The 15605-nt window shown below is 34.8% G+C and overlaps 2 protein-coding genes across 6 annotated transcripts; one reads left to right on the top strand and one right to left on the bottom strand.

Moving 5' to 3' along the window:
* Positions 1-857: 857 nt before the first annotated feature.
* Positions 858-7045, top strand: LOC125221961 (importin subunit alpha-4-like). The gene is made up of 10 exons (XM_048124318.1): positions 858-1274; positions 1938-2034; positions 2120-2211; positions 2286-2417; positions 2555-2740; positions 2887-3050; positions 3224-3302; positions 4763-4891; positions 5623-5750; positions 6357-7045. The coding sequence occupies exons 1-10, from the start codon at positions 1038-1040 to the stop codon at positions 6739-6741; spliced, it is 1629 nt and encodes a 542-aa protein (XP_047980275.1). The 5' UTR covers positions 858-1037; the 3' UTR covers positions 6742-7045.
* Positions 7046-11399: 4354 nt separating this feature from the next.
* Positions 11400-15413, bottom strand: LOC125218105. Of its 5 annotated transcripts, XR_007175881.1 has the most exons (4): positions 15274-15413; positions 14574-14718; positions 13950-14238; positions 11400-11687 (listed from the first exon to the last, which is right to left on the bottom strand). XR_007175881.1 is itself a non-coding variant. In XM_048119701.1 (3 exons), exons 2-3 carry the CDS (start codon positions 14491-14493, stop codon positions 11665-11667), a joined length of 567 nt encoding a protein of 188 aa, XP_047975658.1. In that variant the 5' UTR covers positions 14494-14718; positions 15274-15413; the 3' UTR covers positions 11400-11664. The 5 variants fall into 5 exon arrangements, 4 of the variants coding, with proteins under 4 accessions (XP_047975658.1, XP_047975659.1, XP_047975661.1 ...); XM_048119701.1 differs by having other exon boundaries at positions 13950-14718; XM_048119702.1 differs by having other exon boundaries at positions 13950-14718; positions 15224-15351.
* Between the last annotated feature and the right edge of the window lie 192 nt (positions 15414-15605).

Raw genomic sequence — 15605 nt, 5'->3', positions numbered from 1 at the left:
ATTTATTTATGATTAAAGCTAATTAAATATTGATTAAAACAAAGGCGTTGTCATACCTTATTGATTACATAGTACTATACACTATCAAATATTGATTATAACTATTAATTTTTGCTATTTAATAATTTTTATAATTAAATTTTTTTATTGATATTTAAAAATTAAAATTTAAAATTTTGTAAAATTAAATCTAATATTGAAATAAAGAAACAAAGTGAAGGATGACAAAAGGGAAAAAGGATGATAAATTTGAAATAATATCAAAGTTAGTACATAACTAAAATAATATCAGATTTAAAATGTTAAAAGTGTAAAAAGACTAAATTGTCCAAACCCCCCAAAATAATATCAAAGGGTATTTTCGTACCAAAAAAAGCCAAAAGGACCAATTCGAGATAAACCCTTAGTCCAGGGACTACTGACGATATTTTTAAAGTGTAGGGACTATGGGCGAGATAAATCCATAATCCATGGACCAAGATTATTAGTTTTAGTTTATATCGCCAACTCCCAACTCCAGTCTCCAGCCATTCGTCAGACCCAATGACCCATTCCCTAGACGCCAATTCCCATAACTCATTAATAAATGGTTACTCCTATATGGTAGACACATAATTACATAAATATTAAATAGCCATATGGAGTATATTATTTATTTTATATATATATATCGAATAAAATATCCTATTATGGCCAATCATATTATGGCTGCATAGATTCGTTTACATTACTAATTATTTTTGGCCTTTGGACGATTGAGAAAAATGTTTAAGTCCCTAACTGGTGATTATGAGAAATGAGCATTTGCCTAGTATTTAACCTATTAATGACCTTAATTAATGACGCTACTTTGGAATTGGGTTAGAATTAGGATAATTGGGTGGGATTGAGAGTTTGCGCGTTTTCTGTTCTGCTCATCTCATTCTCAACCCCTTTCCTTACTCTTCTTCAAATTTATTGCTTTTACTACATTCCTCTTCTATCTCTCTCGCCCAATTCATCTTACTGCACAACACTAGAGGAATCGGAGCTCAGCCATGTCGCTGCGGCCGGGCAGCAGGGCGGAGGTGCGGAAGAAAGGCTACAAGACAGGCGTCGACGCCGACGAGGCGCGGCGGCGGAGGGAGGACAATTTGGTCGAGATCAGGAAGAGTAAGCGGGAGGATAACCTTCTCAAGAAGCGCCGCGAGGGTCTTCTCAATGGAACCTTTCCCCAGCAGACGCCCCTCTTTACTCCCGATCCGTCACAATCCCCTGCCGCCGTCGAGAAAAAAGTTTGTATCTTCCTCATTTCTTTTACAAAGTTGGCGCCTTTTGGCTGTAAATTGCTATAATACACGGTGATCTGTTATTCTTATGACTGCTGATTTGAAATTGAGGGTCCGTGTGTTGTTTGGGTTGCTGAAAAAATTATGATCTGATAGTTTTTGAGGATCTCTGGGCTGGTATTCGGCAGATTGAATCTGCTTGGTATCTTATTGGGGCTGTCTAGATAATGCAGGAGAATGAAGCCTTTTCTCGAGTGATTTTGGTTTTGTATTGACATAAAGTAATCACCGAGGAATTGAGGATTGCTGCTGAAAGATGGTGTAATTATATTATCTTCTCGATGTGCTTTGGATTTACCCTAATTTTCCCAATCAAAATGGTGAAATTAACCAATGGATGATTGTTTTCTAGTTAATTGTGATGATTGCACCTTTAATGCTAAATGACCTTTTTAGTACAGTTTATAGGTCCAAGTATTTGAGATGTGACTTGAGGATTGCCATGCATATCTTGACCTCTTATGCTATAAAATTATTGTTGGATTTTTCATAACTTTTAAAACTGGCTCTAATTGGGGGCAGCTACAGTCACTTGATTCAAATGTTGAAGTTACCAGCACTTGATGCAATCTATTTTATGATGATGCTCACAGTGAATTCCTCTGGCAGTTAGAAAGTATACCTTCAATGGTGGAAGGAGTGTGGTCAAATGATACAAATGCTCAACTGGAGGCAACTACTCAGTTCAGAAAGCTTTTATCAATTGGTACTATCTATAAAAACCTGTACTATTTCCTTTGTTTTCTGGATTATATTTGCACAATATGTTTTGTGACGTCTCAACTTTGCAGAGCGAAGCCCACCTATTGATGAGGTGATTAAAGCTGGAGTTATCCCAAGATTTGTTGAGTTCCTTTCAAGGCAAGATTTGCCTCAGCTGCAAGTAAGTTCTCCATTTGGATAATTCTTTCATAATCTTGACAAATATAATCGTTAAGTTTTTCTTTATTTAATAAGTTTGAAGCTGCATGGGCTTTGACAAATGTTGCTTCTGGAACATCTGAACACACACGAGTTGTTATTGATCATGGTGCTGTACCTAAGTTTGTAGAACTCCTCAGTTCTGCCAGTGATGATGTTCGTGAGCAGGTATCTGAAGAGTTTTTCTCATATTTTTGTTACTTCTCAACCCAATTGTCGAGGTTGCTAAATGAAAATAGTCATTATTTATTATCAGTGTCCAAATGAGTGCTAATCCATCTTGACTTACTTCTCTTTTTCTGCAGGCAGTTTGGGCACTTGGAAATGTTGCTGGCGACTCTCCAAACTGTAGGGATCTTGTTCTTGGGCATGGTGCTCTTATGCCACTGCTAGCTCAGTTAAATGATAACTCAAAGCTCTCTATGCTAAGAAATGCTACATGGACACTGTCAAATTTCTGTCGCGGGAAGCCACCTACTCCATTTGAGCAGGTTGTTAGGATATAAGATCTAGTTTCTTGGTATTTTTAATATTGGGGTTGCGGAAATTTTACTGTAAATTGCGCTTCCATAGATATGTTCTAATAATTGATAAATTAGCCTTCTGATTTAGCATGGTCTTTCTCTGCACTTTTCAGGTAAGGCCTGCATTGCCCGTTCTACGACAACTTATTCATTTGAATGATGAGGAGGTTCTGACTGATGCTTGCTGGGCTCTTTCCTATCTGTCTGATGGAACAAATGACAAAATCCAAGCTGTGATTGAGGCAGGTGTCTGTCAAAGGCTTGTAGAGCTCCTACTGTATGTTCCTTTTCTTGCTTTGTTTTTCTTTTTTCTTTAAATAAATTAATCATAGTATTATTTCCATAATCTCATATTTCAGTTCATGGAATGTTATTCATTGCATCTGTGCAGAAGTACCAATATCTAGTTATCAATCATATGTTGCTAACAACAATTTGTTTCTCATGAAGCCATCCATCGCCCACTGTTCTAGTACCTGCTCTTCGGACTGTGGGGAATATTGTCACTGGCGATGATGCTCAGACACAGGTATCTGGCTACTCCATATGTTTCCTCTCTCTGCTTACTATTTTCTTCATAACTTGATGTCTTTTAGCTCTCCTTTTAGAAACTTGGAGAGAAATGTGCTTCCAGTAGTAGTCCCCTCCCCCATTTTTACCCCTGAATGCTAATGGTTCAGATTGCTGGATATACATCCATTATGATTATGGATGACCTTCTTTTTGTTGTAAAATAAATAAGGCAAATTAAGTTGTTTTTACAATTATTAATTTATTATGGTGTGAACGTATGTCATGACTAAATTAGTTATGGAAACCAATTCCCCTATCCTAAATAACTCAAAACTGTAAATTTTTCACCAACTCTCTCGATTTAATTATTTTCACAAACAATAGATCAAGTTAATAGTAATTTTATGAGGATTCTAGCGAAATTTTAATTGCATATGTTTACATTGAGAAAATTGCTATTCTGATTGTATTATATACATATGCCAATTGAGTTTGAAAATTACTGATTGAGTTTGTAATATATACTGATTGGGTTTTTAATATATGCTGATTGAGTTTCTAATATAGTTGATGGAGTTCTAATATATGGTGAGCTGATTGTGTTTCCAATATAAGCCAATTGATTTCTAATACATGCTGATTGAGTTTCTAATGTATATGCTGATTGGATTTCTCATACATAATTGAGTTTCATATATCCCTGATTGAGTTTTTAATATATTCTGATTGTGGTTCTAATATATGCTCATTTGAGTTTCTAATATATCGATTGTAATGTTAAATGAAAATGAATGCAATCAGCACAACCATAACATACAATGAACATATTTGAATAATACAATCAGTATATTTGTGACATAAAATCAACATTACCACAATCAATATTCAAATACAGTTTCCGTCCCCCTTTTAATATGATTTTATGAGATTCATGAGAGGTTATATTCCCGTTTCTAAGCATACTAATTTGCGTGAATCTTTATTTGTATTCCGTCATGCTTTTAATCTCAGCCATTGATATCGTACACCCAACTGTCCAGAATCGGTCCTAGTTAAACTATAAGGGCTGAATGCAGTTTAACGTGGCCCTATATACAAGAATTTCGGTGTTGCTAAAGCTTTACTGAGTTGTGTCATTGAAGACACCCATAGTAGGAAGGATTTTACTAATTGGCTGGAATAGGTTCCCGTATTAAGATCTCAATTGATATATGTGGAAGACACTATCTGTAGAATCTTATATGCATGCCATCTCTTTTTTTATGTGTAGTATACTTGTGGAAGCATCTTCACTCAGCTCTTGTTTAGTTTTAATAGTTCTATTCATAAATATGACTTCATGTGTTCCGTGTCGCATTTGTTAGACAAAAAGTATGAGATTTGTTAGAATTTACACTTTAATGATAGCTAATTTTTGGGTTTCTTGACTTCAACTTCATGTTCACAGAATGTTTACTGAGTTAATTTATTTGGCAGTTTGTAATAGACAATCAAGTGCTCCCTTGCCTCCAGCAGCTGCTTACTCAAAACCATAAGAAAAGCATAAAAAAGGAAGCTTGTTGGACGATCTCTAATATCACTGCTGGTAATAGAGCTCAAATTCAGGTACCCACTCCCCCCAATTGACACCCTTTCTCTGTTTCCTGCTAGTGAATTCCTATTTTACAACTGCATGAAGAAGATCCATTTTATGGAAGCCTGCAACTTGTGTAATCCATGATGAACTTGGGAACCTACTGCATCTTCTGATCAAACACAAATTAGTGGACACTGGACACTAATTGACTTTTTCAATTTGTTGTGCTTTTCAGTGGCTGTTCATTCTCTATATAGCTAGAAGGGAATCTATGTTAGATAGCTATTATTCATGCAAATGTATTGACTGAAAATCACACCTAATGTCTTCTCGAACATGGTTAGTTGAGAGTTGACATGATAATGTAAGACATTCTATATGGAAATACTGAGAAATAGTGCAAACAAGTAAACATATTCTTTTTTTGTTAGGTCAATTATCAATTCCAGTGTTATGATTTAGTTTTGATAAACGTTGTGGACAGGATGACTTTAAATTAATCTTTTAAAGGAACTGAAAAGGGTAGATGTTTACGATCTTAATATGAGCTTAACTGAATGGAATTATATGCATGAAGAGGCAAGTTCTTTATGATCTCTATGAATATGGACTGATTTTTTTTTGTAAATTTTCTTTTTCTTTAGAAGTAAGAGAGAAGGATTTTAAAGCATTTTTTTTGTACTTTTTAGTCTACCTATTTTTCTTTTGAGTCTTGTGATTGGTTTCCTATCTGCATCTCTGTTTAATTGCTCTGGAACAGGCTGTTATTGAGACGGGCATCATTCTGCCATTGGTGCAACTTCTTCAACATGCCGAGTTTGAAATAAAGAAAGAGGCTGCATGGGCCATCTCAAATGCAACCTCTGGTGGATCTCCAGAGCAGATTAGGTATGTCAAGTTTATATGGTTATAATCGCGGAGGTATTATACTTATATATATTCAGCTGATCTTAATACTTCATTAGAGATAAGCTCAAATGTACTCAATAAATTGAATTTAAAAGGAATAGGTAGTATTTTGGAAGGACATGGTGTCAGTAGTACCTCTACCCCCAAATGTAGTCCCCTCCTCTTTTCACATTTACTCCCTCATTTCCACGGAATTAGTCTTCTTTACCTTTTCTGGATGTCCCAAAATGTAGTCAAATTTCTTAATTTAAATTGTCTTGAAACTCTTATTTGATATTTGTGAAGATAGTACCATGAGCATTAAATCAGTGTGAAATAGAACAATTGCATATAAATTTCATTTATCAAAAAACATTTCAAACAATAGAGAATGAATTTTATAGCATGCCATCTAACTGCAGCCTAAGCATTTAGCAGTATAAGGTAATTTTCAGAAAATTGTATCTCTCGCTGGTTTTATCCATTCACTTTTGCTTTTGCTAGCAAGGATCGGCAAAGACTACTACTGTCCTTGTATCTATTCTTCCGCTTTTATGATTGTGGACCTCCATATGCCGATTGACTGTATGTAATGTCAAATTGCAGATTCTTAGTGACTCAAGGTTGTATTAAGCCACTGTGCGATCTCTTAATCTGTCCAGACGCAAGGATTGTTACTGTATGCCTGGAGGGACTTGAGAACATTTTGAAGATAGGTGAGGCTGATAAAGAAAATGGCCAAAATGGTGGAATCAATATATATGCACAAATGATTGATGATTGTGAAGGACTGGACAAAATAGAGAATCTCCAGAGCCATGACAATAATGAAATATACGAAAAGGCTGTGAAGATACTAGAGAAGTACTGGGTCGAGGAAGATGAGGATCAAAATCTGGCTGATGGTGCGGATGCAAATCAGGGAGATGGAGGCTTCAGCTTCGCCAATGGCAAGCCAAATGTTCCTCCTGGAGGCTTCAACTTTGGTTGAAAAGGTTTTATCAAGTGCCTCCTGATTTCAAGTTTGCTTATGTTTTTCGAGTTTCAAACTTTGTCTATGTGTCTGTTTCTGTTCTTGTTTTCGTCTGTCATAGTTTTTGGTCTCACAAATCGTATTTTGGATTGTTGGAAGTGTAAGCTTGCTTTGTAGTCCTTTTTACATTTAGGTGTAGTCATTTCAAGTCTCGAGGGATATTGCCAAGCTTCGTTGTTTTTTGTATTTTTGTGATAGCATTGATATAAGAATGGGGTAAAATTGTTGTATGATACTGATATATATAGATACTTTTCAAACATTTAATGTTACTATCTAGTGATAGGAAGAGAAGTAGAAAGGAGTGGTGTCACCTATTTGCAATGGACTCATAGAGATCTCAGAATTCCATTTCTATCACTCACATTTGAAATCAGTAGAACATTTCGATTGCCTTTTTTCTTCTTAAAAAAAATGGATATTCACGAATAATTCATAAATCAAAACAGTATTCCGTGAAAGGAATGGGCATGTGAAGAACGTGGCATACATCCATCAATGAATTGTGACCACCCTCAACACAATTTCTTTTTTGATTGGACGAAAATTTCCCTGCTCCTATTGTTGTTAACATCAACCTAAATAATGTGGGATGTCTCAACTACTTGTATTTATTGCTACAATTACTCTCAAAATTATTTGATTCATTAACCTAAATAATGGGGGCCGACTCCCTAATTATATTTATTTCAACCGTCCTAACATTATATGGCAACAACCAAATTGTAAGCTCCACAATTAACAATATTTTCTGAAATTTGCTTTTCTTTAAAAAAAGGGTTAATAAGTAAAACTAATTCATGTCACATAAAGCGACCTTATTTTAGCAAAAAATATAAAAGTATTACTAGTGTTTTGTGTTTCAAACTTTTAGCATATTACAGAAGGTGTTCTTAACTTTTGAAAAAACGAGAGTTGGATACATAAAAAACTATTAACCCTTCTTATTTAATTTTTGTTATCGTTTATGTGTTGAATTAAATTTCTATATAGCTAAGCATTTTTTAAAATACAGTGAGAATTGTGATATTTAAAGAAATTTGAGGATATTTTTTGAAATTAGAATTTTTTTACTATCAAGTACGTACTTTAGAAGCATCTTAGAAACAACCAAAATCGACCATAACATTTTATGAATAATTTAAATTTTCCAGAGTCATTCTTTAAGGTTTAAAAGGTAAATCTCTAAATATAATTAGCAATCGATGTGTGAAGTTCTACAACTTGTCAATTCTATTTAGTTGGACATATGTCCAAAAATTATGGGGTAGAGCGATTTTGTCAATTGTCAATTTTCACTTAACAGAAGTTGTCTTCTCTATCAAAAAATTTCCAAATGTGAAATCATCCAAAAATTTGAAAAATACATTTAAAGCGTAGGAATTTTAGGAAATCAGTAAACACCAAGCACTATAACTTTTCCATTAAAATTAAAAAATAGTTAGAGATACGAAAGCATTACATTTCTTTTTTGGCAAAGAGGTATGCATAAGACAAAGTTTAGAGCGAGAATGATTCAATTATTGATCTTTATCTTATTGGAAGGCTTACTAATACTAATGTACTAGTATACTACTACTATACACCATGCTATTATATGGTGTTTTTAGAGTAAACTAAACATGTACGACTATAAATTAGATTAGGTTAGTTCAACTGTATAGGGAATAAACTTCCATAAATTAAATAGTATCATTACTCATCAATAATTTTTAAAAAAATCTTTCCAAATGAAGCGGGAACGGCTCGAGGTGAAAGCTTTTGAAACTCCACCCACTTTAGGAAAGACAACGTCAATCATGCCAATGATTTACATTTCTAATGCAAGACTTTTAAATAGGACTACTTTTTTTTATTATTTGGAAATATACTTATTGCACCAAAAAGGCGATTCCATCGCCTTGGCGGCCCCCACACTTCAGTCTGACATCATGTGAGGGGGTTAAATCAGGGTACACAATAGCTCGTTAAGGGGGAGACCTTAACCCACTGACTGCCAAAAGCTCATCTCCCAAGGCCTCACACTTGCGTTGGACTAATACTAGTATTAGTTACTATCACCATAGCAAATAATAAAATATAAAAGATATGGTATACTAGTATACTGTCTTCATTAGTAAGGAAACAAGTTCCTCTATGATAGGGTAGTTGAAATTGAAATTTTGAAATGGTAGTTGAGATTTGATTGACATTTCAAAGGGATAGTAATGTATAATAAATTTTACAGAAAAACTCATAATTTAACAAACTTGGGTCACACGATGTTTTGGTGACTTCCTGTCAAAAGATGGGTGGGAGCATTCTCCTTCTAACTATAACTTTTACAACATAATAATAATAATAATAATAATAATAATAATAATAATAATAATAATAATAATAATAATAATAATACAAGTAGGACTGACATATTCTAATTTGTAGCTATGGTAGTAAAAGTGAGAGCCAAAATATGAGAAATCATATGGCTGGAAATGAAATACTATAAGCTTTGAGATATTATTATTTATATTTAATACTAGTAGCAGCTAATAAAGTGAATGAGGTGGGTAAACTGGAGTGCCCATAAACGTTGGAAATCTGCCTCGGATCGACCGAAGAAAAATCAACGGTTGAGATCGGCCCACAGTGTCCCCAATTATTATTAATAACTAGAATATTCGTCCCCAACCAAGAAAGCATATTTCAATATTCATCAAAACAGAAAACACACACACGGAGAGTGTGAACAGAGAGGGAAATGTCAGGTTGGACGGGGGCGACAGTTTCGCGGTTGCTGGACGTGAGCTTCTCGCTTCCGACGTCGCTTTTCCGGTGGCCGAGGCTCCTCACTTCCTACCTCACGCCGCCGCCGAGCAGCATCGCCAGCCTCACTTTGATCCGCCTCCCCGACGTGGACGACGTCGTCTGGTCCGTCATCTCCGCCATGGAATCGGTGGCGCTGGTCTCCTTCCTCTGCTTCTTCTTCGTTTTCTGCGGCTGCACTCTGTGAATCGGAAATTAATAGTCAGTATGTGGCGTGTAATTGTTCTAATATGCACTATGTTCGTGCCTCAGTTTTGTTGACTCTCGGTGGAGAAACGGCTGTTGGAATTTTGATGATGACGGCGCGTGATGTTAACGCGTGGTTTCTTCTCCCCCTTTTTGGGGTTTTCTGTTTAAAATTTTAGAGAGTGGCAGCCAATGATGGCCTGCCTCGTGACTGCTTTTGACTGCCCCTGGTCGAGGGTAGTTTTGTCAATGTATCATCATAAGTTAACTAATCATCTTTACTTTTCTTATGTTAGTAATTTCCATTATTACCAGGAGTCATGACTCATTACCGTGTGTCTCTTATCATCGCATATGTTCTCTTAGAAGTGGAGTAAAATATAAGAATAAAATCATGCTCCTACTAGAATATATACTCCCTCCGTTCCATAATTGTAGAGATATTTCTTTCCACTACGAAGATTAAGAAAAATGGATTAAGTAAAGCTGGAAGAATAAAATAGGAAATACGAAAAAGATAGAGAGGCGAAGAGAGAATAAAGTAAGATAGAGGAAGTGATAAAAAATGTGTTGACTTTTACTAGAAAGGGAAATGATTTCACTATTATGGAACGTACTAAACTGACAAAATGACTCTACTATTATAGTTGAACGGGAGTACAAATCAAATAACCCTATTAAAATCAGTCTGTTTATTCTTTTAACTTTGGGAAGAGACAGTTATCACAGTCAATGCCGCTTTGTATAGTACTGTAACTTTTGAAATGAAACAAATTACTAGTATAAGTAAATGGTGGTAGTACTTTTTCAATTGAAGCCATTGTCTAACTTGCAGACGAAATAAATCAGCATAAATTGTGGAAGAGATGATGATGTCAGACTACTACTAACTTTTGACCAAGCTGTCTGATTATGACTAATCCCGTGTAATAAGCGGAAATGTGACAGCACTAATTTCTCCTAATGCAATTTGGCTTCCTTTCCAATCAAAAGAATTGTATAAGTATTTCTACTTTTTTCCCTTGTTCCTCCTTATATAACATTCGTACTCCCAATTAGTTGTTATTATTGTCATTAAATTATTGCTATTATTATGTATATAATGGACCAACCAAAAGCAAGACAAGAAAAGTGTAGAACACATAATCTCTATAAGACTATAAGACTACTATTATTTCATTAAAGCTGCAAACTTTAACTAAATTTTTATTGGGTAACTAACTTTCTTTGATAATTGCGAACTATTAATGTGATATCTTAAAGTTTGAGCAGAACAGTATTCAATCAACCAAATTCTATGGATAGGAGGATCCTATCCCAAATTCTAAGTAACTGTCATAAACAAAGTCGCAAATGTCAGTGTCTTAAATTTATGAGTTCTCCTGTGCATACACGATAAAACACTTGTATAACTAAAAATAAACTACAGGTTATTGATTAATAAAGAAGACAAACTCATTCTCGCTCCACCAAGTATATAATTTGATAAGCAATCACTCACAAGAAACTTTCAACTAAAGACAATTTATTAAATGAACTATGTCGGTCACAAATCATACTACTCCATAAACAAAATAAAAGACTCGAATGAACTCAAAACACATGAAAGATAGAGAAGGTAGACATATGTGAAGAGTCAGTCCATCAATAAGTGTTAGGAGGAAGATCCCAATTTGTACAATGATGAATATCGGTGCAGCTGAAAATCCTGAAGACTCACAAAAGTCCTAAAAACAAAAGTCTCTAGATTGTGCTTTGTGATGTGCTGACTTCAACTAAGAGAGTGAGAGAGAAGGAATGAAAAGGCAAAAAAATAAATAAAAAGTTAGCTCTGTGGAGGCACCACACCGGTCTCTGATGCCACCCTCATTACTCTGTGAACTTTTTATGCTATGGCATAACTATGCTGCAGCCTGCAATAGTTGAAGAGAGCACTTTAGACTATATCAACCATCAAACTCATTGAGTAGTAAATTCCATTTACTTTGAAAATTTGGATGTTGTGACTAAATTACTTGCAGCATATCAAATTTCAAGGTTTGCAACATGACAAATGATACTGATAGAAATGTTTGGAGACCATGGGGGTGCTCTTGACAGTAAAGAATCCTAATGATAAAGTACATTGCAAAGAATTGCACTAGATATATGGTGACCTATATAGTAACAGCCATTTGAGGTCTCAAAACATCAAAAGTAGATTAAAAATCTACCATATGGATACTACTAAATAAGAAGCAGAGACATGCTCACTAGAACCCTTACATTACCTAATATTCATGAGACACTATTGTAATGGCTTAAATGTATGATATTTTGAACATGTTACTCTAATCAAATCTACCTGGAGAATTCCAAGGTTAAACAAGAAAAATACCTAAGTAATGGTGAGATATCACTAATTGGAGTCACACTTGTGAACCCAAAAATCATGAAGATTCAACAACTGAAGATCATGATATGCCATGACCCATTATATAATAACTATGAGAACATAAAGAAGAAATTGAAAGACATGTTCCAATGAGTACACTATTCTCTCTTCATTTCCAGTACCATATTCCACTTTATCACATTCTCAAATCTACGACCCATCTTTCACACGACAAAGGTAAATTTGATAACTGGCAATGAAGTCTTACTGATAGCTTAGACCTTGTCACACAATTACCTACAAGTCTACAACACTTTTGGGTAACCATGATTGGCAACGTGAATTATGATTTCTAATGGTATAGAAAGCAAGGGCAGCTTGAAGTGATAAGAGTACATGAAAACTGCAGCTATTGTGACCTCAGAACAAGTTTTCACAAATCAAATTAAAAAAAGGACGAGCGTGGCCTTTTTGTGTGTGATTGTGTGTTTGTGTCATATTAGAGGCACTAAAGCATCTATTCTAAAAGGGATGTCAAACGAATTCTTTCAAGCAATAACCTCATCGAATGGAACATACAGTGTCCTAATATTATGCAAGAAGTGGCATAAGCATCTTAGATTTGAAGCATAAGTTCACTTTGTCAAATATGCGTTCTGAGGTTACTAATACAGTACTCTTGATCCCGGAGTTAAACTAGACATCAACCAGTATTGGATTAGATATTAGCCAGAATCTACTTTAGAATATATCCAGATACTATGAAAATATAGCTTTGGTCTATTATATTTTCAATACCCAAAACTTGAATAGCTTATAGGCCATGACCAGCCAGAACCTACTTAGGCCATGCTTGGTATGATGGAATGGAATGAGGGTGGAATGGAATGAAGGTTGGAATGGAATGAGGATGGGAATGGAATGAGGATTCCATTCCATTCTTATGCTTGGTGAATGTAAGGAATACAAATGGAATGGAATTGATATTCCTTGATTGATTCCATTCCTTTGCTTGGTAACACAAATAATATAGGAATGGAATGAAATACAGACAATTAATTATTTTAAAATTTAATTTCAATTTTTAATTAATCATTATTAGTGGAATTAATTATCTCAGATGTATGATGTTGTAAACTACTGCAAACTGCAGTTAAACTAAAAAAGTTAAGATAGGCACTTCATTAAATCACCATAACCTAAAACGATGTGTCATATATTCCAGCATTCATTACACAGTCTATTATGGATAAAATGTTGTGTGTAGTGTGTGTAGTGTGTGTAATATTTGGAATTTTTTTTCAATTATTTAAAATTCCAAAATTGTATAAAATTTTAAAATTATAAATTAAGATGATATTGAAATCAAATATAATATAATATGTAGTAGAATTTTGTTAAAATTTAAATTAAGAAAAAAGAGAGAATGGGAATGGAAGTGGGAATGGAATGGTCATTCCTTAGCTAAATTGATGGAATGGTTATTCCCATGTGGAATGGAATGGTGATTCAAAAGGGAATGGTCATTCCTAAGAGCAAAATATACCAAGCAAAGGAATGGAATGGAGGTAGGAATGTCATTCCATTCCATCATACCAAGCATGGCCTTAGAGTTAGAGAGACAAAGAATCCAGGAATGAAAATCTTTAGACTAATGCACAACCCAAGAAAATAGACTGAGTATTGTAAGCACTAGATGCTTTAAGAATTATGAGGTTTGTGAGACCCACATATCACTAATTACAATACAAGCCATGAAACTAAAAAGGAAAAGCATTCAAATAAATCAACAAGATTTTACCTTCAAAGATGATAACCAGTAAAAAGGCCACAGTCACCAAGCATGCAAGAACATTAGTTTTCAATGATGATGCCTTCTCCTTTTTTACTTTCCTCATAGTCCTACTTCTTTCAATCGTTCTACGTTTCAACTTGAGGTCAGTAATTTCCTTCAACAACTTCAAGTCAGAAGCATCCAATAAAGGACCCCTAGGAGGACGAGGAGGCTTTGATGGCTTAGTAGAATTCTTCTGCTTCTTAGGCTTTTCATCATCTCCCTTCTTAAGCCCAACCTGTGCATATCTCCCCAACTGTTCCTTGTTCATGGCAAGAATTTCATCAGAACTTATTATTTTGTCATATTGTGAACACGAACAGTCTTCGTCACTTGTACATTCACTTAGTGAATCAGAACTAATTAACCCACTCCTGACCCTACCCAACAGCCTTTTTGAATTCGTATAACCACAGCCTAAATTTCTGCTCACATCCTCCTCACTTGTTGTTCCTCCACTCTCCAAGTCAATATCTAAATCTAAATCACTCCCGCTGGAAACCTGACTCATGCTCCAAAACCTCTTTATGAAGTTAACGGGCTAAAACAGCTAGTATACAGAACTATACTCAAACGTCCCAAAGGTTGTACCTTTCACAATATATCTAATTTTAAGCTAAGGATCTGCAAAAGCTAGTAGTTAAAGCTTCATCAATAGCAACAACTCATAGCTTCACTGACAATCATTCATATATATCCTTCGAATCCACATCGCTGTCTTTGCTTTGCTCCTGAACTGAATAGCATGAAACAGATTAAAATAGTTCGTATGACCGAATCCATACCAGAAAATCATGTCACTCCAAAACTACGATCCTTTAACAAAGAACTAACATATATACGCAATTAAGCAGCTTGGAACCAAGAAATCTATGATGATTTTGCAAACAAAAAAGCATTTTCACACTACTCTTGTTATCTATTTCATTATCTTCAGTTCTTCCCTGGAACAAGCAATAAATTCAACACTGTAGTTTCGAAAAGGATAACCCAGTAAACCTGTCTTTCGTCAATTAGATGGGATTCGGAAACGCTTTCCCACATTTCCTCAAAAATAAATCGTGGACAACAGCAGGAGCAAAACAAAAAAATGGGACATAGAGTGGAGGGGGGCGAGATTAATCGGGCATCCCTAACATGAGCAACAGAAACTGAGCATAATTTTTAGCACAGAGGGATAAAGGCATACAAGAAGATGCATTGAAGGTAGCGGAAAACAACGGGAAACAAGATTAAAATACCATTGAAGTAACAGAAACATAGTGAAGAAGAATTGTGAAGGAAGATTTACCCAACAGCTTCGAGTTTGATTTGGTCAAAGACCTTCCTTTAACTCTTCTGCTACTCCATTCAAGGGGAAAATTTGTATTGAAACGAATTGACTAGATCAACTTTTTTTTACATTAAAACTTCTAAATGCTAAATTTAATTAGTAATAAATACTCTTATTGGTGTTATTATTGTTAAATTTGATGTTTTTTTTCCGTTTAACTTCAATTATAGAAAAAGACTAGAGGAAAACAGAAAACAAAAAGCTGCACACAACAAGTGTCCTAAGACAATGCTGCTGACTCAGCATGAAAATATTTAAAATGAGAAATTATATGCCTAGTGAGCATTAAT

This window comes from Salvia hispanica, chromosome 4, assembly GCF_023119035.1.
Source record: "Salvia hispanica cultivar TCC Black 2014 chromosome 4, UniMelb_Shisp_WGS_1.0, whole genome shotgun sequence".
NCBI classification, from domain to species: domain Eukaryota; kingdom Viridiplantae; phylum Streptophyta; class Magnoliopsida; order Lamiales; family Lamiaceae; genus Salvia; species Salvia hispanica.
The sequence above is the reverse complement of the archived record's forward strand: the minus strand, read 5'-3'. Positions and strand labels throughout refer to the sequence as shown.